Genomic DNA, 27,051 nt, shown 5'->3' with positions numbered 1-27,051 from the left:
ACTCTAGGAATCACTCCTAGAAACCTTTAGGCTTCACACCCCAGTACTCTTTGTATCACACAAAGAAAATAGTGGCTGCTGGAAATTTTATCACTCATTCATTCATTGATTCTTTTCAAAAGATAGATCACTACTATATAGAACTTCTCTGGGGACTTAAAACTTCTTGGAACGAGTCACATAGTGGTAATGCAACTTGAAAATAACAAAAACTTGGACTGACTACTAGACCACATCAAAGAATCGTGGAAAATGACAAAATTAATGACTGAAAGTAGAACTTACGGCCACTGACTAGGCCCATAATTTCATTTCTGGAATGTACTTTCTAGGCTGAACCCATATTGAATTATATTAGATCCCAACTAAGCCTTTTTTTTTTCCTTTTTTCTTTTTTTGATAACTGAGGAACCTTCCATGGCCAAGCCCTTAGGACTATCCATGGGGACCCAAACCTCGGGATGTTGACCGCCCCGCAACAACCAACATCAGGTAAATTCAGGGTATCATCAGTGACAAGATTCGAATCTAAGACCATGTGCCACTTACTGGGACCACATTTCCCAGTGTTTGCCTTGACCAACTAGGCTACCCTGGAGGGTTAGATCCCAACTAAGCCCATTATCATCCAGAGAATGCCAAATTAAAGTTTGGGCCTCAAAGCCCATTCCTTTGTGCCTTTGATAAACTTTTAAGGTGATTGCCACTTGTCTCTATCAGAACATCCAAGATGATTTTCTTGAATCACAAGTGCACCTTCTTTTTTCACACAAGGAACATTTATTCAAAATATAGTACTCAAGTGAATGTGTACTCTTGAGTAATTGGTTCCAACTTCCTTGTCATAATAAGCTAATTGTATTCTTGTTTTCTTATTAAAAATTAGTATTTTTAGGAGTTGTCCCTATTTGTTAGAAGAAATAAAATTATGCAATAAACTAACGAAGTATATGAATGAGAGAACCTTCTTGCAAAGAAAAAAAAAATGCCCAACCATATAGAAAGCAATCAGTTTATTTGACACTCCTGCAAGAAGCAATCCTGCAAAAGCCTCAAGGAATCTAACACCCATCCTACTAGCAAATCCACCATGCAATTACCAAATCCACTAAAAAAAAAAAATATATATATATATATATATATATATATTTAAAAAAAAAAGAATAGAAACTACCATCTTCATTTATCTTAAAAGGATAAGTGAAAGAAGAATTAGAAATCCTTCAAGGATGTACAAAAAGTTATACAGTAACCAAGTGTCAAGCCCAACTAAGAGAAAGAAATACAAAGAAGAGAAATATAGCACACTCAAGGAAGAAGAAAGTATATAACAAAGGAGGCCAAATGCATAGCTCCTTTTCTAAATAACTAGTTTGTGATTTGGTTGGCTAAACAGGGAACCTAAGAGAGAGAGCAACCTAGCTCACTGACAATATCTAAGATTTTGCGCATCCAATTGTCAAACTTCCAAAAACCTCTTTCCTCATTAATGACCATCAATATAACAGTAGCAAGGTTTCCCTCTATAGTTAGGGTGGAGAGCCCTAAAGCTTTTGCCTGTAGCAAACCCTCCAGCAATACCAAAATATTTGCCTCAATAGCCAACCCACACTCACTTTCTTAGAGAAAGCTCTCAACAATGTACTAAAGTGATCTCTAACCCATCTGACTAGGATTACCTAAGCAATAACAATGATATATCTCTCTTAACAATCAAACTCGTCATTGTCATTAGAAAAAATCTATATTAAGCCATCTAAGAGAGCTAAAAGCCCAAGACAACCATTTAAATGGAAATCCCAGACAAGTTGGAAAAGTCCTGAACAAAGTTTCTTTTGCAATCTCCAATTTCCATCAGGTTTGGATTTTCTAAAAGGTACTCTTCCAATTTGCCTTAAGATTTTTAGGTATAAATGTCAGATCTAGGTATGTGTCTAGGTGTATAATCCTTCACAACTCAAATTTTAGCATGTCAAGACTCAGCTAAAAAAGCATCTAAATGAGCATGGGTATTAGGATATGGCATAATAAAAGAAAAATCCATTAAAAGTAAATTTCTTTTTTTTTTTTTATCTCTAATAAACAATCTAGCCCAACTCCACAAATTACATACAAAAGAATTTTTGAGTTTCTGTACTGCTAAAGAACCCCCCCTAAAAGCTAACCTATTTCTTTCCTTCCAAACCATCCAAAAAATGCACAACGGAATGAATTTCCAAATCTTTTTCCTTTTTTTTCCCACAAAAGGGCCCCTCCGGCTAATTAACACCTCTTTTACTGTTTATGGGAAGACCCACTGAAAGCCAAACAAGACAAGGACAATGTCCCAAAGAACTCTGACCACTATACAATGTATAAGTATATGATTTACAGTTTCTTCTTCACAACCACACAAAAAGCAACGATTAGGGAGTTGTCATCCTCTTTTTTGGAGTCTATCTAGGGTAAGTACCTTCCCCCACGTAGCCTTCCAAACAAAAAAAGCAACTTTGGTTGGGACCCTATCTACCCAAATGAAATTCTTCGGAAAGGAGATGTCATTGGGTGTAATCAGCAATCTGTACGCTTCCTTAACACCAAACTGCCCATTTCTTCCACCCTTCCAAGAAACTAAATCATCCTCCAAAGTTAGCTTATATCCCCTCAAGACAATAAGCAAATTTCCTACCAAATCCAACTCCCAATCATTAAAAGCTCTAAAGAATCTTAGATTTCATCCTCCTTGACCAAAATTCTGGTCCCAAACTTCCTCCACCATAGCATTCCTATGGACAGCCAAAGCAAATAACTGGGGAAAACTTTGGGACAGCGCTGCAAGGCCACACCAATGATCAATCCAAAATCTAATTTTAGTACCATTACCAACTATGAACATTATATTTACCCAACACCAATTTGTTTCCTTCAAAATCTCCTTCCAAACCCCCACTCCAAGCGTCCTATTAGCCTCATTTGTCCTCCAACCAAGGCCCTCTTGCCCATACTTCACCGAAATCACCTTCTTCCAAAGGTTTTCCTTGTCACATGCAAATCTCCATATCCATTTGCCAAGCAATGCCTTATTCAAAAGAGCTAGCTTCCTTAAGCCTAGCCCACCCTTCTCCTTATCCGCACATACCACCTCCAATTAACTAAGTGGGCTTTCCTCTTCAAATTTCCCCCTCCCCAAAGGAAATCTCTTTGTAATTTTTCTAATCTTCTTGCTCCTACCTTGGGCATTCGAAAAAGAGACATCTAATATATGGGCATACTAGCCATCGTACTCTTTATGAGAGTAATTCTCCCGCCTTTAGAAATATATTGTCGTTTCCAAAGCACTAGTCTCCTCCGCACTCTCTCTTTCACCCCATCCCACGCAGAGAGAGACTTGTTAGGAGCCCCTAAAGGCAGTCCCAAGTAAGATGAGGGCAAAGACCCCACCCTGCACCCTAACTCCACTACCAAAACATCAACCTCTTCCACCTCACCAAGTGGAATGATTTCACTTTTGGCCAAATTGATTCTTAAACCTGACGCAGCTTCAAACCAAAACAAAGTCCAACTCAAGTGAGTTAAATGCTCTTTCTTTGCCTCACAAAAAATAATTGTATCATCAGCAAAGAACAGATGAGAAATATTCATTTCCGTCCCTCTTCTTCCCCGGATTCTGCACCCTGAAAGAAAGCCCCCTTGAACAGCCCTTCTTATGAGAACACGCAGCACTTCCATTCCCATAACAAACAGTTAAGGAGATAGCGGGTCTCCTTGTCGCAGCCCCTTAGTACTCAAAAAGAAACCAGTCGGTACCCCATTTACCAAGACAGAAAATTTAGCTGTAGAGATGCATCTCCACATCCATCCCATCCACTTTAACCCAAACCCCATATTTTGCATAACCTTCATTAAAAACTGTCAGTTGATGTTGTCATAAGTTTTTTCTATATCCAGTTTACACATTAGCCCTTTTTCTTTTCTTTTTTGCCAAGAGCCAATCATCTCGTTTGCTATTACAGAGGCATCCAAAATCTGTCTACCCATCACAAAAGCATTCTTATCTAAGGAAACCACTTTTCCTATCACTTTCTTAAGCCTATTAGCCAACACCTTAGCCAATAATTTATACAACCCCCCTAACAAGCTTATGGATCTAAAATCCCCAAGGTCCTCAGCCCCTCCTTTCTTTGGGAGTAGCACCAGAAAAGTGGTATTAAGGCTCTTGAGAAAAGAGCTTTGTTCATGAAAATCCTTAAACATTTCCATGACCTCCTCCTTCACAAAGTCCCAACAGTCTTGCCAAAAAGCCAATGTGAAGCCATCCGGGCTTGGAGATTATCGCCATTCATTTCCATCAAAGCAGAGCGGACTTCTTCCTCAGAGAAAGGAAGCTCAGAATTCTCAGCTTCTTGAAGACTCAGGTGATCTAACTGCAGCCCCCCAATATCAGCTTTCCATTCTGCATTTTCTGACAGCATCTGATGATAAGCATTAGCTATCCCTTCCCTCACATCTTGCTCCTTTGTCAACCACACCCCATTTATCTTAATTTTATCGAAGGAATTATTTTTACGGTGGGCATTTGTCATTCGGTGGAAAAAAACCTATGTTCTTGTCCCCTTCCCTTAACCATAATTCCCTAGAAAGCTTTCTCCAATGTACTTCTTATAAATAACCCACTTTTTATAATTTTCCTTTGCTTCCTTTTAATTATGTTTCCTCCTCTAACAGGTTTCTCTCGCTTTCCACCAGGTCCCAAAACTCCACTTGTTGAAGAGCTGAATTTTATTGCATTCTAGCCTCCCAAAAACATCCTTATTCCAAGATTTAATTTTTTGTTTAAGCTCCTTCAACTTTGCAGCCAACCTAAAACTAGCCCTACCTCTTACAACAGTCCCCTACCACCAGCTCCGTAGGAGATCCTTGAAGCCTTCTACTTTAAGCCACATATTTTCAAATCTAAAAAGGGAGGGTCCTCTTCTTAAGCCACCGCCCTCTAGCAAAATAGGGAAGTGATCTGAAGTAGGCCTAGGCAGCCTGCTCTGAAGGACTCCACTAAATTGATCAAGCCAATTTTGAGTCACAAGAAATCTGTCCAATCTAGCCCAAGACTGATTATTTTGACCCCCGTTCCAAGTGAACAAACCCCTTGCAAAGGTAAATCAACTAACCCTAATTCATCAATTATCTAAGCAAATCTTCTCATCGTTGTTGTTAACCTCCCTTGCCTACTCCTTTCCCTTTGAAATAAAATGATATTGAAATCACCCCCTAGACACCAGGGTTCTTCCCAAATTCCTCTAATCACCCCTAGCTCTTCCCACAAGCATTCCCTATCCTCTCTAGTGAACGAACCATAAACTCCCGTGAACACCCAGACAAACCCATCTTCCACTTTCCTGAATCTACAAGAGATTGAAAATTGGCCCACCTCCAAATCAAGAATTTTCAATGTCCTTTTGTCCCAACATATCAAAATTCCTCCCGCTGAGCCAAAAGCATCCAAAACCCTCCAATCTAAAAATCTCCCAGTTCCCAAACTCCTCACCACACCCTCGATCGTTGTTTGAATTTTCGTCTCTTGAATACAAAATAAATCCACCTTCTGTTTTCTTATAATGGCCTTCATTATTTTCCTTTTGGAGCTGTCGTTTGCTCCACACACATTCCAACTCAACAATTTGAGCTTCATAGGACTTCTGAAAGTTGACACTCTCTGCCCTGCAAGGGGGCTCTCTGCTTCTTCTCTCCCTCATAGTTAATTAAGCACTCTAGTCTCTTTAACTCCCTTTCAAATTTTGATTTCTCCAATAAACCTTTACTATGAATTCTCTCCCTTCTTTTTCTAATTTTGACCAGAAAATCTAGAATATCCTTTTCCAACCCCTCTGTCGAGAAACCCAGAAAGTGACTAAATCTTGTCAGACTGCTTTCCTCCCATCTATTCTCCTCCCAACCCCTAACTTCTTGTCACTCGGATTGGGCTGAGCACAACTCCATTCCTCTTTCCTTATTGCTGCCAATATTCATCTCCATCAGACCCCAACAGGCAGTGGTTGCATCCTTTGTAATTCCATCTACAGTAATCATACACAACGGACTCTCTCCCTGAACTACCTCCCTTAATGCCCCAAAATGGTCGTAATACTCCCCCATCGGAGTCTGACCAAAAGAAAAAGAAAGAGAAGGAGAGGACTCAAAATCCCTTTTTCCCCAAGAAACCAAAACATTCCCATACCTCATAGCCTCTTCAACTAAGGCAAGATCTATCGTTGTTTGTTGATCTTCTACTTGCTGCTTCCTCATAACTTCCGTCTCCCAAAGTTTAAGAAACTTTGATTCTGAATTGCTCCAGTTTCTAAGGCCAGACCAGGCCGAAGGATGGGCCTTATCAGATTGGGCTTTGTCCTCTAGGTGGATCTGAGAAGGGCCTAGGCTTAAATCCCCTTCCAATACATCTAACCCAAGAGACAAAGTATTCTCCTCTTCGCTAGCCCACCACTCATCCTTTGAAGACGACAGGCCAGCTTCAACCATTGCAGGTCCTTTTGATTTTAAGTCCGCTAGTGGGCCTAACAAAGAGAGCCCACCAGCCAACTTAAAGTCTTTTGGAACCACAGCTAGGCCTGATATGGAAAGCCCGCTCACCAAATTAAGACCATTTAAGGGTCGGGCCCCCGACCCAACTTGGCTCCGACTTAGGTCCTCTTTATGCCCTGGTCCACTCACCTGCCTACCCGTCCCTTCTGCTGACTGTTGCAGAACCTCGAGCCTCGCGTCTTCCTCCTCTTCCACCACGCGCGGGCCAACGCGTGCAATAGCATCACCCCCAACCTCGCCTCTTGAGCAGCAAGCCTTCCCTCGACTGTCAAACGAGGCCTTTCTCATTGACGGCCTGATCTCCCACCAAAGAAAAAGGAAGTAACAGACCTCTTCGATCCAGATCTCCAGCACATTAGGTAGTTCTTCGCCGTTCGTCTTCACCAAAATGCGGGCCCATTGTAGCTCCTCCAATTTCTTCGTCTAGGGGTCAAGTGCTAAGAAGCCACAACACTCCTCCCCCACCCTTCTCAAAATGATCGGGTCCCATAAGGAGATTGGTAACCCTACAATTTTCACCTAAACCTCACTTCTTTTCTCACCTTCATCCAAACACCCAGTCTTAGGGCTCCAACTTTCCAAGCGCAATTGAATCCCTCCAAGCGATCTCTTCCCAGAACTGAGAACTCGCTTAGCCTCAACCAAAGATTCAAATTCCAACAGCACCTTGCCTTTTTCCATCCTTGCCAACACTAGTTTACCTTTCAGCCCCCAAGCTTTTGCCATTAAAATCCCCAATTTTTCCAAATCTTCTCCTCTTGCTGAGCTAGGGTTCCAACATCCAACGAGGCAATGTTCCAATTTACTCAAATTTCTGCTAATTTCCTCCTCTCTTACCTCCACCCTGACTAAATTTTTGCCTCTGCTCCTCGCATCTTCACCACTTCCGCATAAGACCTTTCCATAATAGGTTTCACCGAGGCGAACTGTTCCTGCTTGCTTTCCTTCCTTCCAGTGACTACTCCCATTTTCCGTAACATCTCCACCATAGAGAACCAGCCCCCCCCCCCCCCCCCCCCCCCCCTCCTTTTCTCCTCTACCTTTCAGGATGAATATACTATACCTCTTCATCTCCAGGTCCATAACACCTAACCTGAGGAAACACCCCGCCCTATTCTCATCTCGCACCAGGGAGTAAGATCTCCCATTTTCCTTCCAACCCCTTTCCCATTTTCCAGCTTTCTCTTCTTTAATGCACTGGTTCAAGCTTTCCAGGAAAATCCCTAGGCTCACCGGTCCCAACCGGACCCAAGAAGAGATTCCCCTCTTTCTCTCCACTATAATAGCTTGAGGTCTTCAATTTCTCTCCTCTACTTCAATCTCAAACACCTTCGATTCCACTCCGAATCTACGCCCCTTCAGTCTCCTCCGCTTCTCCGATCTATTTTCTCTCTCTTCACAATCGCTCTCTCACTCACTCTCTCCCATCACAGCTTTCTCCTTAAATCCATTAAAAGTAAATTGGAAACAAAGATATCCTTTTCTAAAAGCTCTTATCTTTTTTCCTCTTATCATTAAATATTCTTACAAGAATTCACTCTTTAGCTAACTCTACTTTTTCTCTAATGTAATTACTACTAAGAAAGCTGATAGAATAAAATGATATCAACAAAAAAATCAAACAGCCACACCCAAAGTAAAATAAAAGTGTCCCAGTCCAACAAGGATCCCATGCCCATACCCATGACATGTTATATCAACATGGGGTACATTGGGTGAAATTGAAGGATTCGGGTATCATAGCTTAAGACCGCTTATAGGGAAGTGGAGGTGTCCATTGGCATCAAACCCACATTCATTTCTGCTCAAAAGAGGTAGTTGATTTGCATCCCCAGAATCTAGTTCACTCAAGGTCTTTAATTCTCAACATTTGCATATTGGAAAAAAAATTAAAAAGAAGGGTCCTCAATTCTCGACACCAAGGGAGGTATTGGCAGCAGAGAAACACCAAGATGTTGATAACCATCAACAATCACAGCAAGTCTCAATCATGATAGGATAGAGTCAGTCCACCTTCGCCACAAGGTGAGATCTCAAAATCAAACATACTGTCCTCTTAGGAACAATAGATTTTTTTTTTTTTTTTTTTTTTGGTAGACAACAAGAACATGAATTAAAAAGCACCAAAAAAGGAGGGGGGGTGCCCTAACTACTATACAAGTTGTATACACAGAAACAAGCCAAAACACACCTTAAACAAAGAAGGACCACACTAACAAACAAAACAAAGCAAAGCTAACCACAAAAAATATTATCTAGGAAAATCAACATAGAAGGGAAATCCAACTCCAAAGAGTCCCTAGCCCACTCAAAAAGAGTCTAAATGAAGAGATCGTTCAAACATTGGTCAGAGAGTTCTTCATCTTTGAAGGTCCTTCGATTACGCTCTTTCCAAACACACCAAAATAAGCAAATGGGAGTCAAGCGTCAAACTACTCTATTCTTCTTTTGAAACCCCTTAACTTTCCATTAAAGGAGGAGACTTCTCACTGAATCTGGAAATACCCAAGCCACTCCAAAGAGGGCTAATAAAAAGATTCATAGCTCTCTTGTCTTGGTGCAATGAATCAAAATGTGATCAGCTGATTTTTCACTCTCTTTACAAAGATTACATCTATTGACCATTAGTCATCCCCTCTTCATTAAAGTATCTACAGTTAAGATCTTCCCCCAAACAGCTTCCCAAGTAAAAAAGCAAGTTCTAAGAGGAGCATGGGATCCCCAAACCTCCTTACTAGGAAAAACAACATTGTTCTCCCCATTTAGAGAACAATAATAAGACTTGATACTGAAAATTCCCCTCCTATCTTCTTTCCAACATAAAGTGCCCTCACCTTCTTGCACTTTTAACAGGTCAAGAAAACCCAAAAAGCGGGTCACCTCCTCTACCTCCCAATCTTGGAAAGGTCTTCTAAAATGAACCTCCCAACACCCTCCATCCCCTTCTCTTTTCCAAGATTCTGCAACTGTAGCATTTTTATGGGATACTATCCTAAAATAGTAGGGTAAACATCTTTCAGCTTGGAGTCCCCCGCCCAAATGTCCCACCAAAAACTTGTACGGCTACCATTTCCCATATAGATAGAAGTTCTAGCATTAAACTCTTCCCACCCTTTTGTAATGTCCTTCCAAAGGCTCATCCCAAAAGAATCCCTCCACACCCTAGTAGTCCAACCCCCCTCCAACTCCCCGAACTTTCCACAAATGATCTTCCTCCACAAGCTCTCATGCTTAACAAAGAATCTCCATAACCATTTGCCTAGCAAAGCTACCATTTCCTTAGGAACAATAGGTATACCATCAGCAGGAAAACTAACATCTATTTTTTGTGTGCACTCTCTTCTCCTACTATTTTGTCCATCTCTTGAGAGGACTTGATTCATCATGATTCCAGGTGACTTAAAAGTATGGTTTTTGAAAGCTTACCTCTTTATATGAATACTAAAAGTCTATATGACCATTAGGAATTCCACAAAATACTGAAATACCTATACATATGCCATGCAAACTGTTATCTCTAAATAAAATCACATATCTTCATGAGGCTTTTTTTTTTTTTTTTACAATGCAGTTAATGGCCTGCAAGAAGGGTGCTAGGTTCCCAGAAGTTTTCATAGGGGATTTTTTTAAATTCCCCTGAAGTTGGGTGCTTGCAGTAGGCATTAATCTACTGTCAACTAGTTTCCTTGTTGGTTTCTTTTGAAGTTCCTCATCCTTCGTCTGTTTTTTCTTCCTTCTATTGAATTTTTGTTCCTACCAGAAGAAAGAAAGAAAAGAGAAAAAAAAAAACTAATATCAAATTTACTTACTTCAGAACATGAACAATGTCTCTTATCAGATACTTTTGTAAATACATCATAATATAAGACCATGATGTAAAAATCTGCAAAACAAAGGCAAGAGTTAACATCAGTTTTCAGCCAGATAGAAAACAGAAAAAAGGAATAGCAAAGAAATTCATAGAAACCATAATTTGGACCTGTTCAATAATTTCTGGTTCCCTGTCGGCACCACTTTTGAGGAGAGAGACCAAAGAACCAACAACTCTCTGCAAAAAGCTGCATAGATTCAAGAAAACGACAGAGTTAGAGATGCAAATAATGATATGTCTACAAGCAAAAAGCAACACAAGGATAAAATACAATAAAAATGGTAAAAATTTTAAAAAGAGTGATTGGAAGGTGGTAAAAAAAAGAAAACATGGCAGCCAACACAGTATCCAAAAGCAAAAAATCTTCCACAATAGCCAAGGGCAGAAAGACAGGATACTTTGCATCCCTAACCAAGTGTGGTTTCTTATAGATACAGATAAAAAAAAATATATCAATAGAATAAATGATAAAGAAGAGTCAAGAGTAATTCTAAGGCTTCACCTCATCCAAAAAAGACTCCCAGTTATCAAAATATGTCAGTTCATATTTTTGAATTTAAGAATTTCTTACTGAATTTTTCAAGCCAATGGCCAAAAATTGGTATTTCATGAAACCCAGATTTCCAAAAATCTTCAGGCCAAACAGACAATTTCAATTTTCTATCCCAGTTAGAATTTTCCAACTTCCAATGGATCTCTTCAATTTTCCTTTGACATTGTGTCAAATTTATCCTCAGAAAATTTTTTCAAATTCCAATGGATCTCTTCAATTTTCCTCTAATATTGGGTCAAATTTATTTGTAGAAAAAAAGTACAAGAAGATGAATAATCCTTCTAGTATAAAAAAAGGAGCCATAAAAAAGAAAGATAATTCATCTTCATGGCCCAACCATTTCCTCTAATATTGGGTGGAAGATGAAATATCCCTCAAGAAAGATTTCTTAGGCCGTACCTGTTTTGCGGCAAGGGATGAGGTAAGCATTCGCTTCGGGAAGACCTGTGGTGGGGGGATCAACCTATCTATTCTTAATTTTCGAATTTTTTCAGAGTTGTAACAAGTAGAAACTCCTTTATCTCAACTGTTCTTGAAACCTCCTTTCCTTTTTCTTGGAACCTTATCTTTTTTTGTAATCTCATTGATGTGGACATAAAAGGATTTGGAAAGACTAATGTCTGCTCCCTCTCTTGTGTGCACTTGATTCTATTTATCCTAGATAAGAGAGGTTGGTCTTCATCTTCTTCAGGCATATTTTTAGTAAAATCCTTCCATTTAACCTTGTCCAATCTACTAGCTCTTGTTCATTTCTTCCAGCAAAATTCAGATGACAATCTAAAGCCCCATCTAAGGTCAAGGCTTTCACTAGGCTAGTGGTCAATAAGAAGGTCAACACCAATGACTTGCTATAGATCAAAAGACTCCACAAAGCCCTTAGTTCTAACAGTTGCACTATCTGTATAATGAGTGATTAGATGATTGATCATCTCTTTTTAAATTGCCCGACAACTATAGTGCCTTGACATAGATTATTCAGCCTAATTAGACTATATTGAGTTCCTCTTAGGAGCATAAGTAATATGATGACCATTTGGGGGTATAGAAAGAGGGAAAACTCTTTGGAAAATTACTCACCCCGCTTTGATTTGGATAGAATGGCAGGAGAGAAATGCAAGGATTTTTTTGGGATAAGTGGAAAAGTATAGAATCAACATAGGATATCTCCTCCTTTTAGCCTCAACAACTTAAGATTTCAGGGACACTCCTCTTAGTGTTATGCAGCACAATTGGAACTTGATGTGTATTAGAGGTTTAAAACAACAAAGTAGGATATAATTTGCTTCTATTCCTTCTTTTAGGTTTCAACAACTTAAGATTTCAAGGACACACCTCTTAGTGTTATTCAGCATAGTTGGAATTGGAACTTGATGTGTATTAGAGGTTTAAAATAACATATCTTGAAGCAAAGCTTTGGTCTCCTTTTGTAGATGCATTAACTTCTTAGGAGAACAGAACCTCACTTCTTTTGTTTAATTGTGAGTGATATATAGGAGACATTATACATCAGATCTTGACATTAAAGTTTGTATATTTGGGAAAGGTTTCTTATCCTTCGCATGTACTTCTTACTCGGTACTAATGAATTTGTGTTTGAAATTATCAAAAATAAAAGAACCAAAAAATTAAATAAAACAAAATAAAAACAAGGAAGTTAAACAAACCAGCAACAAAGTAACCACAAAGCCCACCACAGAGCCAAGTACACAACTGAAGAGGTAAGGAATGTCCAAAAAACCTCTAGCTATGAGACAACATGCTTTCCCAACTTATCCATTGCCTGGTTATCTAATCAAGAGATCCAAGTGGAAGGGCCCTCAAAACACTAGGTAGATCAATGGTCTTATGTTGCTAAACATCCAATTGCCAAGGTCCTTGCTTCTTCTTCTATGAGACCTAGGATATAAATGTGGCAAGTACCCTTCCAAAAATAAGTTGAAATCTAGAGAATTTTCTTGAATCAGAGCTTTCTAACAAGACTAGAATCCCCGACTCTATAGCTAGCCCCTAGCCGTCAAGCTTAGAGAAGGCTCCAAGTCTCCAACCCCTATGCCCCCCATGATCCCCAAATATTACACTCCACTAATCCTTTCCTATCCAGGTTTCCTGGCAAGGATCCAAGTTAAAGTAACCCAATATGGTAATGTTCCCACTCAGTGCACACCTTAACTCTCCCACATACATAGAAACAAATCTTACAAGCTAGGCATGGTACCCAAGGAAAGAGTTTTACTGGCAGTGTTTTTTGTTAGGTACATTGTAGGTGATTTGATTTGAGAGGAATAGAAGAATAGTCAACAAGTGATAGAACCCAATCACTGGGCCATGGAACTTGACTCAATTCTTGACTTCTCTACGACCTCATGTAAGGAAAGAATTCATGGACATGCTATTCAGCATGATATCCATGGAATGGAAACTACAGCTTCATCGTGCCACAGAAGGAGAATTACCATCTTCTAGTGATCTCCTTCTACACTAGGTGGCGTCCAATTTAAACCTACTTGATGTTCTCTTAGCAATCCAAGGGCTCCTTCAAAAATCATAATAAAGTTGTGCCTATTAAAAAATAAATAAATAAAGTTGTGCTCGGACTTTTTCTAAGCTAGCTAGTATAATTAGGCCTTTGGGGCTGAGATATGAGCAGTGAACACCAGTAAAAGCCTTGAAACAGTGCTAAAATTTAGTTTTAGCAACATCTTTGTAGAAGGGTTTTCTTCAATTGCTGCTTGAGCTTCTACTAGATAAGTGAACCATGGAGCTTGCCCATCTACTCAAGGAAAATCCAAAACTCAAGAGAGAATGATGGAGACCAAGATTAGCAAATCTAGAAGCAGACAAGCAACTAACAGGGAACCTTATGCTTAAACGGAATTTCTGCTTCTACATTTGCTCACAATCTTATCATGTAACAGGCATTTTATCTTTCCTCTTGTTTTCTCTTCTCTTCAAAGGTCCCCTCATCATTGTACCTCATCTAGAGATATCAATAAATTATTCTTGCCTACTAGAAACAATTTATTGATGGCAGGTCCATCAACTTTTAAGTCGATGACATACAACAAATTGACTTTCACCAACATTCTGCTTAGTTAGGCATTTTTCCTAAAGAAGCATCACGTGTAAAAGTAATGTTCAATTGACCATTCTTTCATCTGTTAATAGGTCATGTCTTATCTCCAGTTTTGATTAGTGTAGGAGTGGCGACATGTCAGGTAGTGCCCCAAGAATTGCATTTCTTTCTATCAAAGTTCTTGGTAGATAAGAGAGGGGTGGAGTCCTATGAACCTATTAGTGTTATTAAAGGCGACCACCTATGTCACCTAGGCCATCAGGCTAGGTGGGGTAGATGAAAATCGCCTCTTAAAACCTCAGGGAAGGCAGCTTCAAAGAGGCAACACCTAGGCGATCACCTTGGGATAAGGTGTAAGGCATAGAGGCGATCGCCTTTGACCCATGTGTTCAAATTAAACATACTTAGATTATAATTTCACTCAATCTAATATTGGATTAAACAAAGTATAAGATGAAATATTATATTATCAATCAAAGAGATAATGAGATGGAGGGCTATCAATCTAGTTTTGATGGAAGTGATGACAGATTTAATTTCAAAGATGAAACTTAAAGCTTCTCTAGAATGTTTATTATTTTATTTTGTTTTTTATTCTGATTTTTAAATGTCTAGAAAATTAGAATATGTATTTAGACAACATGAATTTTTCTAAACAATATGATGTTTCTTATGATGTGGGGTATAATATTTAACACTTTGAATAATTATTACTATTTTGTTAATTTAATAAGATATCATGAAGGATGAAAAATAAATAGTATTGATTGTTGAAGACAACACTTATATTGGTTAAGTATCGAATAGGTAAATATATGTATATTTTTTATTGCTTATTATAATTGATAATCAAACTATTGCCTTTTTTTATTCCTTTCGCCTTATGCTAAAAGGAGTTTTATCACCTTGATATCACCTTTTGCTTTTGACGACACTGGAACCTATGCAATCTTCATAATGATTTTTTTTTACCAGAATCTTTATAATAATGTGGCTCCTTTGGATTAAAAGAAATTCAAGGATTTTGCTGTCCAGGACTTCTTTAATAGAAGCACTTTTAGGCAATGTTTTAAAAGACTAAAGACGATCTTGAGGCATTTTGCCCAAATGAGGCAAAGCCTAAGCTTTGAGGCAAAAAGAGGCATAAGCCTCAACTTAAATGAATAAATAATAATAAATTATCAAAAAAAAAACATAAAAATACTCATAAAGTCACAAGAAAATTGAATAATTAAAAAGGCATAAATTTTGTAATGATAAAATTAATTATTTGTCATTTTTAATAGATTCTAATATGGTCCTTTTTTCTCTTTTAAAATTTAGCTCTCTCTCATGGTTTTATGACATAATTTTCAACATTACTATCACTATCACTTGTAGGATCCTCCAAGGAATATAATCATATCCAATGGCAATATTATCCTCCCTATTAGTATTAATAGCCACCCATTCTTCTTCTTGATCCGTCAATTGTAGTGGTGCTTTTTCTTATCTATCAATAATAAGATAATGATTATATATCAAATCAGTCACTAAGACAATCAGCAATTCCTCTATTTTTCCTTTTCAATCACTCTTTTTCCTTTCCATTTAAAAGATTAATTGGAAGTCAACTAAAACTATTCATAAAAAGTTCAAGTAAGTCGAGACCCAATACAAAACACATGAAATTTGTATCAAAAGCACACAAAAACATAGATTGTCATAGAACCCATTAAAACTCGTTGAATATTGAGACTTAAGCCTCTTATAAAGTATAAATCAAAAGCCCATAAAGGTCAAAAACCCTTAAAGGTCAAAAACCCTGTGGATATTTGAGGCTTAAACCTCAATAACCTTGAAGCTATAGCCTCAAAGCTGTAAGCCTCAACAAGGTGCGGTGTAAGCCTCAATTAGCCCAACAAAAGCTATAGCTTCAAGGCTAATTCATACAGCCTCGCATTAATAGCCTTTTAAAGCATTGCTTTTGGGACAGTTATTGTTTATATTCTCTAACAGACCTCTTTCACAAGAGAGTTGGCTAATGTCCCAGTACATATTATTTTGTTTTACTGTTTCTCTTTTTGATCTTTACAATTCCAGAAGGCCCTATTACACAAGAAAATGACAACAACCATTCAAGTGCAAAATGACTTTGATTTGACAGTTGCTCCAAAAGAATTTAGGTCAATTCTGGATCAAGGGCTTGTTCCAAGATCATGTGGAGAGGCCCTCTGTTCCTCCCCCTGACCTAAACCAGCTGAGAGAGCAGATCTTTTCATGGGATCCTTTTATAGGTGGCTTTAGACAATGATAATATTTTCTTAAAAAAATATGCATTGTGCCCCTTCCCACAATATCACTAAAGGGATTCACATGTTCCCCGTGCTCCCTGAAATGTCACCAACTATGGCACCTCTCTCCTCAACTACTCTACAAGGATCAGATATAATTCATTTGACAACGAAATTGGACAGTGAAATAGGACATTGATTTTTCAGAAAAAGGTATGATAGCTACCTTTTTCTATATTAGAAAAAAAAAAATCATGGATATGAATTACAGGTATAATAAAAACCAAGAAATCCTCCCAAAACTTGTAAGATCTAATCAATAAAAAAAGGGGGAAAAAGAAACATGCTCCAACACAAAAGCAAAACAAGCTATACAGCTTTTCAACATGACAAAAATGCACAGAGACACTCCACAACTTTGGAGGGGGTAGTGAAGGGTTCACTACAAAAGACACCAATGAGCCGACTCTTGGCTTGGCTAAGCGATCTGCAACATGATTTGTTAAGTGAGGAGTCCAAGAGGAGCAATCCAAGTCTCAAAGCCTATATCTATAATTTGGTAAAGGCATACACAATACTTATGCCCATGAAATAACAATTTCCTGTAAAGGATTATTAGACACTAGTTCAAATTGTCTGAGATATTTCCCATTAAGTGATTTATATGAATCATTGATCTTCCTTTCAAGGAGTTTTTCCATTTTTTTAATCTAATTTCATTTTTTAAAAACATCAAATCATTGAAGTGCAATAATCAGGGAACATCATATACATACCCGAGGCTTTACTACTTCAGATATTTGAACCGAAATGACGCATGCTTCTCACCAATCTCCACAAAATCTACAATGGAACTTCCCTAGTTGCCATCACAAACTATCTAAGGTACACTCTTATCCAGACCATTTTTATGTTATCTTATTTAGATTACTACCATCACCTAATTAACGTCAATTTTGGTTTATTGCTAGCTCAATAGATGGTCTAAAATCTGGATGTCTGGATGAAAGCTTCCTTTAGGAGCACCAATGATCTGTGAAATCATCCTCTATTTTAGAGTAAAAATGCACCATCCAAATAGATGGTTATGTTTACATGTCACTAATTCCTGCAAAAATATGCAAAGAAGCCTAGACTGGAAACTCACTGGACCTAACATATTTACTGTCAATGGAAAGAAAAAAAAATACACTAGATACCAGTTAATATAGAGATGAGCAAGAGATGAAACTTAATGCCCATAGCTACATGATAAATTCGATCTAGAGGAAGAAGATACTCACGGGAAGAAGTCCTCCAAGAGATCTCTTGATAAAGCTCCAATCAACCTGAAGATACAAAATGATCATTTTTCACCCTTACAAAACATGGTGTTTAAAAGAAATAAGTTACAAAGACATTAACTCAGATTTATATTTTAGTCAAAACTATATGCACAGTTGCATTAGGCTTTAAAAAGAACAAAAAAAAAATGTCAATTAACAAGACAAACATGTGTTACACACACACACACATATGCATGCATCTTTTTAAGAATGACAGAATTTTCTCCAACACATGAACTACTTGATAAAATAATTTCCAATTCTATAGTACCACATTAATTGAACCACATATGAACATCACATTGATGCTTTAAATTGATACAACACCCATTCTAAAGAAGTTACAAAAATAAGCTCTAAAGGCTAATCCAGTACACACATCACTCAAAAGAAGCAGGTTACTTAAAATTGTCAGACTACCTTGGCCAAGAACAAAACAAAAAATTAGTTCAAAGAACCTTGAAACCAAGACCTTGAAAAATCAAAGTTTCAAAACCACATCAAACAATCATTTGCTCCAAAAGTGAAAGATGTTAAAGCAATGGACCAATGATAAAGAATAATCTAACAAAGGAAAGACTAACCTTCCAGAAGTAGGTATAAAAACTATGACAGGAAATTCTAACCACAAACCAATCAACTTACCTGGCCCTGCCTCAAACAATTCACATGACTGACAATATATATAAGATAGTTATTGTAATGCAATTGATATATTAAAAGAAACTAGTGTACAAAATAAAGCATGACCTACGAATATTTCTAGAATCTAAAATATCAGGATAGCGAAAAAAACTCTATCACAGCAGAAAGAAGACAAAAAAGGAAATAAATAACAATAACATATGATTCAGAGAGTGTTTTCACTCCATGTCAAACATTTTACTGTGTAGTATAAATAATTTTATAAAATGGAAACATACCTGAGCATAGGCTCAAGTGATAATCTTGCTGTCATTTCTAATCTAGCAAGAACCTTTGAGATTATCAATTCCTTGTGCAATAGCACCTGGGGTAGTGTTTGTACCAAGGGCATCATTTCCTCATAGAATGAAATAAAATCCTCTGCAGTATTTAATTCCTGGGTTGTGATGATACAAATAAATCATCAAGAACAATATAAAAGGAAGGAGAAGGGAAATAAAACATAGATTAAGATATTTAACCAAATAAAAGTCTTGGAGAAATTTAATTGATCCATTCTAAAACAGAATTATGACAGGCAAATCTGTGTAACTTGCAGGGATTCCCATTAAAGTCAAATAAAATAGAATATTCTAGGCCCTTCATGAAAGTCCTAAAATGCCCATTGTAAAAATCCAAGACAGCCTAGTTTCAAAGAAGTTTGTTATATTCCATATTTCTTGCTGACAAAACGCAGTTACATGACATAACCTTCCATATCTAATATTTATTAATACAATACAAATGATGCTGCTTTTCCAACTTCTATTAACTTCCACAGGGCGTGCTTTTTTTCCCATTGGTTAAAAAAAACAAAAAAAAAACAACCAAACCAAAGACGTTTCAATTACTATTTCAAATTCAGTCGACATATTCAATTTCCATGAGAGCTAAAACCCCTCGATTCATTTCCATGAAATGCCTAAAAGCCCAAGCTGCAAATCGAACAAGTTATTTCTATTTTTTAAGCCCAAAGCATAAAATTAAAAATATATATATAAAAATAAAATAAAAAACACAGAATATTTTTAAAAAATTAATATTAAAAGAAAAAGAAAAAACTAAGCTCATGTTAATGCCTGTTTGCACAGTTGGTTGATTGTTTGAGGCTTTGAGCTCTTAACTAAAAGATTTAGACTCCTTCACACTTTTTGGACGTTGTCTGTACCAACTACTCAAACTCAAATCAAATAAGCTTAACTCCACAAAGCCTTCACTCTCAATTACTTTGGCTCACATACATGATTCCTTTTTCACAGCACAATTCTATCCTGGTATTACCAGAAATGCTTATGATTGTAAATAGCTCTTTGAATGAGTGAATGAATCACATCAAACTCAAAGCCACATGCCATCATGCTTCTTCTTATTGGAACCAAGATTTCTTTGGGCCTATGTTTTTAATCACCTCAACCTTATTGCTATGATTGGTTCCACAAAATTACCAAGGAAGGAAAAAAAAGGTTAACGAAAATGATTTTCCCATGTTTGGTCTTATTATGGACAATGCGAAAGAAAATCAAATATAATTAAAATTAATTAAAAACTTATTCATTTTAAAATTATTTAAATTTGATTTTTATTTTCCTTCACTTTTTTCATTCCTTTTACTTTTCCTCTATATTTTCTTTCATTTGCATTATCCCTCAAAATTTCCTGGAACCAAACATAGCCCATAGCTTTTAGCTAACATTTTCTCCATTTATATATAGATAAACAAACAATTCCAACTATCACCACAACAATTTATAAGTAATGAAAGAAAGACTGAAATAAATAAAATACGGCATACCCTCCATTGTACAAGGCAGTCACGGAAAAAGGATGATCCCTCAGATGGCTCGGTCTTGAGAGGATCAAGGCTCCTAAAGACATCGATTTCAATTTCCTCTAGCCGCTGAGAAAAGTTCTTGAACTATACACAAAAACCAATTTTAACCAGTTATCACCAAACAAAAATAGGAAAATAAATAATTGGAGAAACAAAAATGTATATGAAGTTTCTGAAACAGAAGACGAACGGATATGCTACTTTGGATTTTAAGAAACTGAAGGAAACTCAAAAAGGGGCAAAAAAAAAAGGTCATAAAATTATAATCCTCTAATTTTTCATTATTAGGATTGAAGCAAGCAACGGAAAATTCAAGCCTTGGACAGGAGGCAGCAGAGAGCAGCATTTGGCTGCTTCAGAAAAAAGAGAACATATTGGAATTTACTTTCTTTCGTTTTCCTTAGGGCTCAGTTTATTTTCTGGGAAAGCAAACAAGGGGCAAAGAGATTAGGGTTTAGGGTTTAGGGTTTAGGTGAGAAAACTTACTACAAAACGCTTGCGACCGGAGGATTTGTTAAGGGACTTGACTGCCTGAGCGTGGAACGACGTTGCCATTAGAGAGACTGAGTTGTGTTTTCTTTCTCCTCACACTCCTCTTCCTTTCGAATGCTCGTTTTCTTCTCGGAGGTTCCCCCTTCAGAGAACTTGGCGGCAGCTCAACCAAGGACCCCTGCGGCTCTTCTAACTTCTAACTCATAATTTTTTAGCAGGATGATGGGTCAAAAACACCCGAAGTTGGGTTTGGATTTTGGAAAGAGGATCCGAATCCCAACTTCTGGGCCTAGGGTCTGCAAGCCCATATTGCCAGCCCATTTGCTTTCTTTTTTAGGGAATTTCTTTCTTCTTTTTTTTTTTTATTCACAAGTAGCCATCACACTCCCTTCCTCCTTTCCTTCTCGTTTTCTTCTTTTTTTCCCTTCAACATCGGCCTCTACACATATCCACTTATTTTTTGTATTTTCTATTTTTTTCACATTAGGATCTATTTTTCATTTTTATTATTTACATCTACTCATTTGATTTATATCCATCAATAAAGACCCCTATATTCATATATTTTTCATTTTTATTTAAAATTAAATAAATCATACCATATTCTAGATTGAGATTTTTCAAATAGAATATTTAAATTGTTCAAAACTGTTTAACAAATTTAAAATACTAAAAGAGTTCAAAACTAACATAGAAAATTTGATCTTGAAACTCTAAGCTCTCAAACCTTTAATCTTTCGTTTTTCGATATTAGTCTTTGTGTTATAAACAAAAAAGTGAAAAAAAAAAAAAAAAAAAGCTTATTATTAATACTTGGGGTTTAAGTTCCTACTCCTTTTGATTTATTTTATTTATTTCTTTATTTTAAAATTAGGATTTTACACCTAAAATTATGTTGTCTACTTTGACAAAACCTTGAGTTACCAATTGTACTAATTTTATTAAAATTATTTTTCTTTTTTCTTTTTTTTCTTTTTTGCATTACCATAATAAAAAGAAATTATTAATTTTGCTCTATGAAAAAATTAAAGTTAATAGGATTAAGATAGCAAAACCAATTTGGAACGTTAAGAGGGAAAATTACCTCCATTTACCAATTAGATCCTTTGATGATGAGTGGTGTAATCTTCATTCTTTCAAAAGATTCTTTGTTTTCTTCGTCTCTTTGATGTAGATTTTTTTTTTTTTCATTTTTTATCTCATTTTGCATTCTCCTCCATTTTTTCCTTGTTATTAAATTAAGCTTCATCCACATTCTATAAGAATTTTCTATGGTCCATGTGTAAATTATTATGTGATATTTATTTAAATATCAAATTAATTATAGTTTAATAAATAATAAAGCTAAAATTCTATTGGTCAGTTTGCAATAAGCTAATTTCCTAAATTAAAGACACTTTTATGGAAAGTGTACTTGTGATTCTATAAGGAAAACTGGTCCTCTCTCTACCCTATAAATAAGCATTCTATCCCATCAATAATCCGTATAAGAGAAAACCTAAGGGTGAAGGCATTAAGGGGGAGAAACACAGTTTCTATTATGCTTATTATTTGGTCTCTTCAAAAATTCCCTAGGGATTAAAGGTATGTTTTTGTTTTTCTCTCTTAATAATAGAGTTGTGAAAATCATATTGTTCTAAAATCCTTGTAAAAATTAGGGTTTTGATTATTCCGTAGGAATTAAGGTTATTATTATTATGCATAAATAAAGAAAACCTAACACATTGTTCTTCAATCCATAACTCATCATCACTTTGATAATCTCTCAACAAAGAGGATTTATTCAAATAAAAAAAAATCTATGAGATACTCCATTATTGATTTAAATTAAGTTTTTCTTAAAAAAAATTATTTTGATCTAAAAAATATGAAGCACTTACATTCAAATGATAGATCAAAAAATGATGTTTAAAATATCTTTCTCAAATATGATTTATATTTGGCAAAATAATATTACTAAATACCAATGATCTCTTTTTTTGCATTGTCTCCGAGGTAGACAAATCTTCCTTTCTTCTTTGTTGGATTCTAACAAAACATATTTCAATAACCTTTGATAATCATATATTTTTAGGTCCTAGAAGGTTCGCATTCCTATTTTTTGAAATCCAACCTAATTTATAATTAGATACAACATGAGAGGATTTTCTTAAAAGACGGTTAACACTAATACGACCTCCTCTCTCGTAATAGTTATAAATGATACCAGGCTTATGATACAAGGCTTACCACTTAAAAGCTCATTTCACAAAATAGTTTTTATGATACTTTTCAATTTTATAAAGCTAAAAACCTAGTCTTTTTTTTTAGGCCAAAATACATTTTTTGGCTTACTAAAATCATATTGAAAACTTTTTGCCTATTTGAAAATTTTTCAAAAAGAATGTAAACCATTATTTGTTTTGTTCAAACTTTATTTTATCTTTCAAAAATAAAATTGGAAAATGTTACTTATCTTAGTAGTTGCTAATGTTGCATCAAGGTTTTTTTTTAGGCTTTAAAATGGTTGGGGCTTGTGCACTAGGCATGTCTTTAGCTAATTCCAATCCGAACACTTTTTTAACTTCCTCAATTAATTAATGAATCTAGTAATTTTTAAAAATAATTTCAAATTTAACAGTCAAATCGATTAATATTAGAATTTTCAAAACCAAATTATTCCAAATGATGCTAAATTGATAAGTAATTGCACATGTCTAGTACAAAAAGAAGAACACTTCAATCTGAAAATCAATAAGAACTTTGAAGAAATCTCCCAGTTGAATTTGGAGGAATCACAATAGTCTCGCTTAAAATCCAGATAACTTTGACAGAGTTTTTAGAAAATACATAGACTTTCAAAGAGGTTCTTTTGATATGCATAGTAAAAACTAATGCACAATTTGAATCTAAAATCTAAAATTTCATTCAAAATATAAAACTTACAAGAACTTTGAAGGAAATAAAACTTACAATATTTGAAGTGAGCTTTAAACAAAACTTTGAGAGCTTTGAGTTTTCTCAATACAAGGCTATCTCTCAAAGGGAAATCTTTCTTTTCTCTCACTAGAATTCTCTCTAAAAAATTGTGATGTCGTACAATGAGAAATGGAGTCCTTTTATAGACTCTTTGGAAATGGATTTGAAGACCTTTGAAATCCGCGGATTTGAAAACTTTTCTAATACACCGAAAGTCCTTTGTCTTCATGTGCACCTGTTTTTGAAGTTGAAGGGCGGTATTTCAGCCCATCGAAATGATCCATTGTTTTGAAGAGCGGTTTGAATTGTGGATTGTTGTTGTTTAGCAACATGTCACAATCACTCACTTATGTTATCCCACCCGTGAAGAAAAAAAGTTGAGAGATCGCAGGCAATTTGAAGTTTGAAGCAAGTGCATACCACGCGCTTTGAGTTCTTTGAGAAGGCGACGATCCTTTGAAAGACTGGGATGTGAGTAGCCCATATCATGAGCAATTTGATCATATGCGGTGTCATGTAGAGATCCTTTGACAGGTAACCCAATCTGATGCTTTTGAAGAGCTTTGAAGATGGAATTTGAAGGAGTCTTGGATGTATCAACCCAAGGGTGTGTATGGGAGTCCATAACACATGTCTTCATCGACATCCCTTAAGAAAGCAGAGGATGCAGTATCATCATCAGAACCAGAGCCAGAAAACTAGGATAGGGTTTTTGAAGTTTTTTTCTTTAAAAGTTTGAGATGCTTAATAAACTCCTCATAAGAAGGAAAATCGGTTCTAAATTTTGATTTTGATCTAAAATTTCTTTTATTTGAAATTTTATTTGACTTATCTCATTTTGAAGGTCTTGTATTCCTATAGGTTTAGGTTTACTAGAAAACTTATCTAACACAGTTTTTAAGTTGTAGTTATTTTTGTGTTTTCTAGACGTCTTTCACTATTTTGTTTTTGAATATCTAACCATTTTTTAAAATATTCTTTTTGAAGATTTTCATCGGGAATTTTCTCTATGATTTCTATGAGAAAGTTTTGATCACTAGTTATGGTATTAACCTGTTTGATATGACATAGACAGTTTTCTACACAGTCACAAGATGTCTAGGAGGAAGAACTATCTAACTCATTTGAAGAGCTTTCTTCAATCAGAAGAAGTTGGTTGTCACTAGACGATCCTATTGAGGACTAGCTAAAAGAATCAAACTCTATTTTGATAATATTTATCATTTGCTTTTTGAGGCATTTTCCTATATCTAGATCAACAATGGTTTCTTTGACTTTGCAATTGGGAGCTATGTGCCCTTTTTTTGCCACATTTGAAACACTTAATATATTTTTTATCTTTCTTTTTAGAGGAAGAGTTTTCATTTGAATGTTTCTTATGTTTGGATTTCCTATAGTAAGGTTCTTCTTTGAAGTTTGAATATTTTTTTATTTGATATTTTCTTCTTAGATCTATAGTATTTTTCTTGTTTGGTTGAAGGAGGGAGAGGATTATGATACCCATATTGGGCACAGAATGATCCTAACTCTTTCTTTGTAGTTCTGAAGTCTTTTTTTATGGTAGCATTAACTTTGATCAATGAACAAAGGTTTAATGCTTCTTGGCTAACAAAGTTTGCTAGCTATCCATAAGTCAAAGAATCATAAGGGATGATACCATTGCACATCTCTTTGATTCTTAATTGAACCCTTTAACTAAAGATTGTGGGTAACCCATTTAGAAAACGTTCTTTCCAATAGGGTTGATTACAATCAATTCTTGAGTACACTTTGGCAAAGTATACTTCCTTATACCATCTGTAATCACTCAATTTTCTACATCGTAGATTTTGAAGAATCTCAGAACTACGGGATTGGAAGGAAATTGGATCTCCTAAGAAGTGTTTGGTAATAGCATAGATCAAGGTGTGAACTGAGTTCTAGTTCCTTGATTCATCTAGGCTATTTTGAATGAATCTTCTCTCTTCTTCATTGAGAGCATTATCCCACCATCCTTTGAGTTGGCCTGTAAAACCTGTTATCAGGTGTGTACAGATCAAGTGGTCGGGTTTCCCCTAGATTTGTAGGCTGTGGAGGTCATGATCATTTCTTGAAGAATATTCAAGACTTGGTGATCACTAACTCCATCTATGTTCCATTCATAGATGTCATCTCCATCATACTTTGATTGGACTATTTGACTTCTTTCTTCATATTGAAGATCAGGAGGTGTGGGTCTAGGATAATAATTCCTAGTTTTGGTTTGTTGTTTGAATTTATGGGCAATCCTATTTATTTGAGGGTCTTGTTCCTCAAATATGGCTTGAATTTGATCTACATTTTCAAGAGTGATTTCTTCTATCACATTGACAAACTTTGTGTTTGAGTTTGATGTTGACGCCTTGTTTGAAAGATCTAATTGTGCAATTTTGTTTGTTAAATTGGGTCATTTGAAAATTTAAGTTTATGTTTCCCTACTTCCACAGGTCTGAAAATTGGAAAATTGGACAATTTTTATCTAAATTTCTATCTAGGAAATGTGGAGTAATCATTTGAGATGAAATTTGACGGTCTTCTAATTTGTTTCTATCTAGATTTCTCGTATTTGATTTCATTATGAAAATTACGAAAGGAAATCAAATGTAATTAAAATTATATAGAAATTTATGTATTTTAAAATTATTTGACTTTTATTTGATGAAGGAAAATAAATGAACTAAGTTTGAAGAAACATATAAAAATAATTCACTTTTTCTTTGACTTTGAACCTTTTTTTTTTCATTTTTTATTTTCTTTCCCTCACATTTTCTCTCAAAGTTTCCAAGAATCAAACATAACCTAAAAGATTGATAATATACGATTTTTATTTTATATATAAAAAAATCACAAATTTTTTATAAAAGAAAAATAAAACTTAAAATTTTCCAAGAATCAGACATAACCTAAAAGCTTGACGATATAAGAAATTTTTTATAAAAGAAAAAGATAACTCAGGAGTTTTCAAGAATCAAATAAAGATTGACAATATAAGAATTTTTTTTATAAAAGATAAAAATAACTTAGGATTTTTCCAGAATCAAACAAAAGCTAAAAAATTGACAATATAAGAAACTTTTTTTTTTTTTTATAAAAAGTTAGAATTTTTTTATAAAAGAAGAAGAAGAAGAGTGAGGATTATATTGGTTCATTACTTCTAGAAAAAGCAAAAAAAGAAAAAAGAAAAGAAAAGGTTCATTATTTCTAGAAAAAGAAAAAAGAAGAGGTGTGAAAACATACCCTATATCCTACGCAGCATATGGTACTATTTTCAATATGATAAGTATGCATCTATTATCACTATTGCAAACACATGAATATTCATGACATATTGTGATGCTGAAATTGGAATCTACTCCCATTTCGAGTCAAGAGATAGATAAATAGACATATCCCTTCCTAT

The 27,051-nt window shown here is 35.6% G+C and overlaps 1 protein-coding gene across 1 annotated transcript in view; it reads right to left on the bottom strand.

The window, feature by feature from the left end:
* Positions 1-20,861, bottom strand: part of LOC117914738 (small subunit processome component 20 homolog) — a 65,656-nt gene extending 44,795 nt beyond the window's left edge. The window contains exons 1-6 of the mRNA XM_034830194.1: positions 20,670-20,861; positions 20,145-20,267; positions 18,592-18,749; positions 17,627-17,671; positions 10,553-10,631; positions 10,383-10,456 (exon numbers count right to left, since the gene is read on the bottom strand). Coding sequence (XP_034686085.1) covers positions 10,383-10,456; positions 10,553-10,631; positions 17,627-17,671; positions 18,592-18,749; positions 20,145-20,267; positions 20,670-20,738 — 548 coding nt within the window. The 5' untranslated portion in view covers positions 20,739-20,861. The remainder of the gene's footprint in view (positions 1-10,382; positions 10,457-10,552; positions 10,632-17,626; positions 17,672-18,591; positions 18,750-20,144; positions 20,268-20,669) is intronic.
* Between the last annotated feature and the right edge of the window lie 6,190 nt (positions 20,862-27,051).

This window comes from Vitis riparia, chromosome 5, assembly GCF_004353265.1.
Source record: "Vitis riparia cultivar Riparia Gloire de Montpellier isolate 1030 chromosome 5, EGFV_Vit.rip_1.0, whole genome shotgun sequence".
NCBI lineage: Eukaryota > Viridiplantae > Streptophyta > Magnoliopsida > Vitales > Vitaceae > Vitis > Vitis riparia.
The sequence above is the reverse complement of the archived record's forward strand: the minus strand, read 5'-3'. Positions and strand labels throughout refer to the sequence as shown.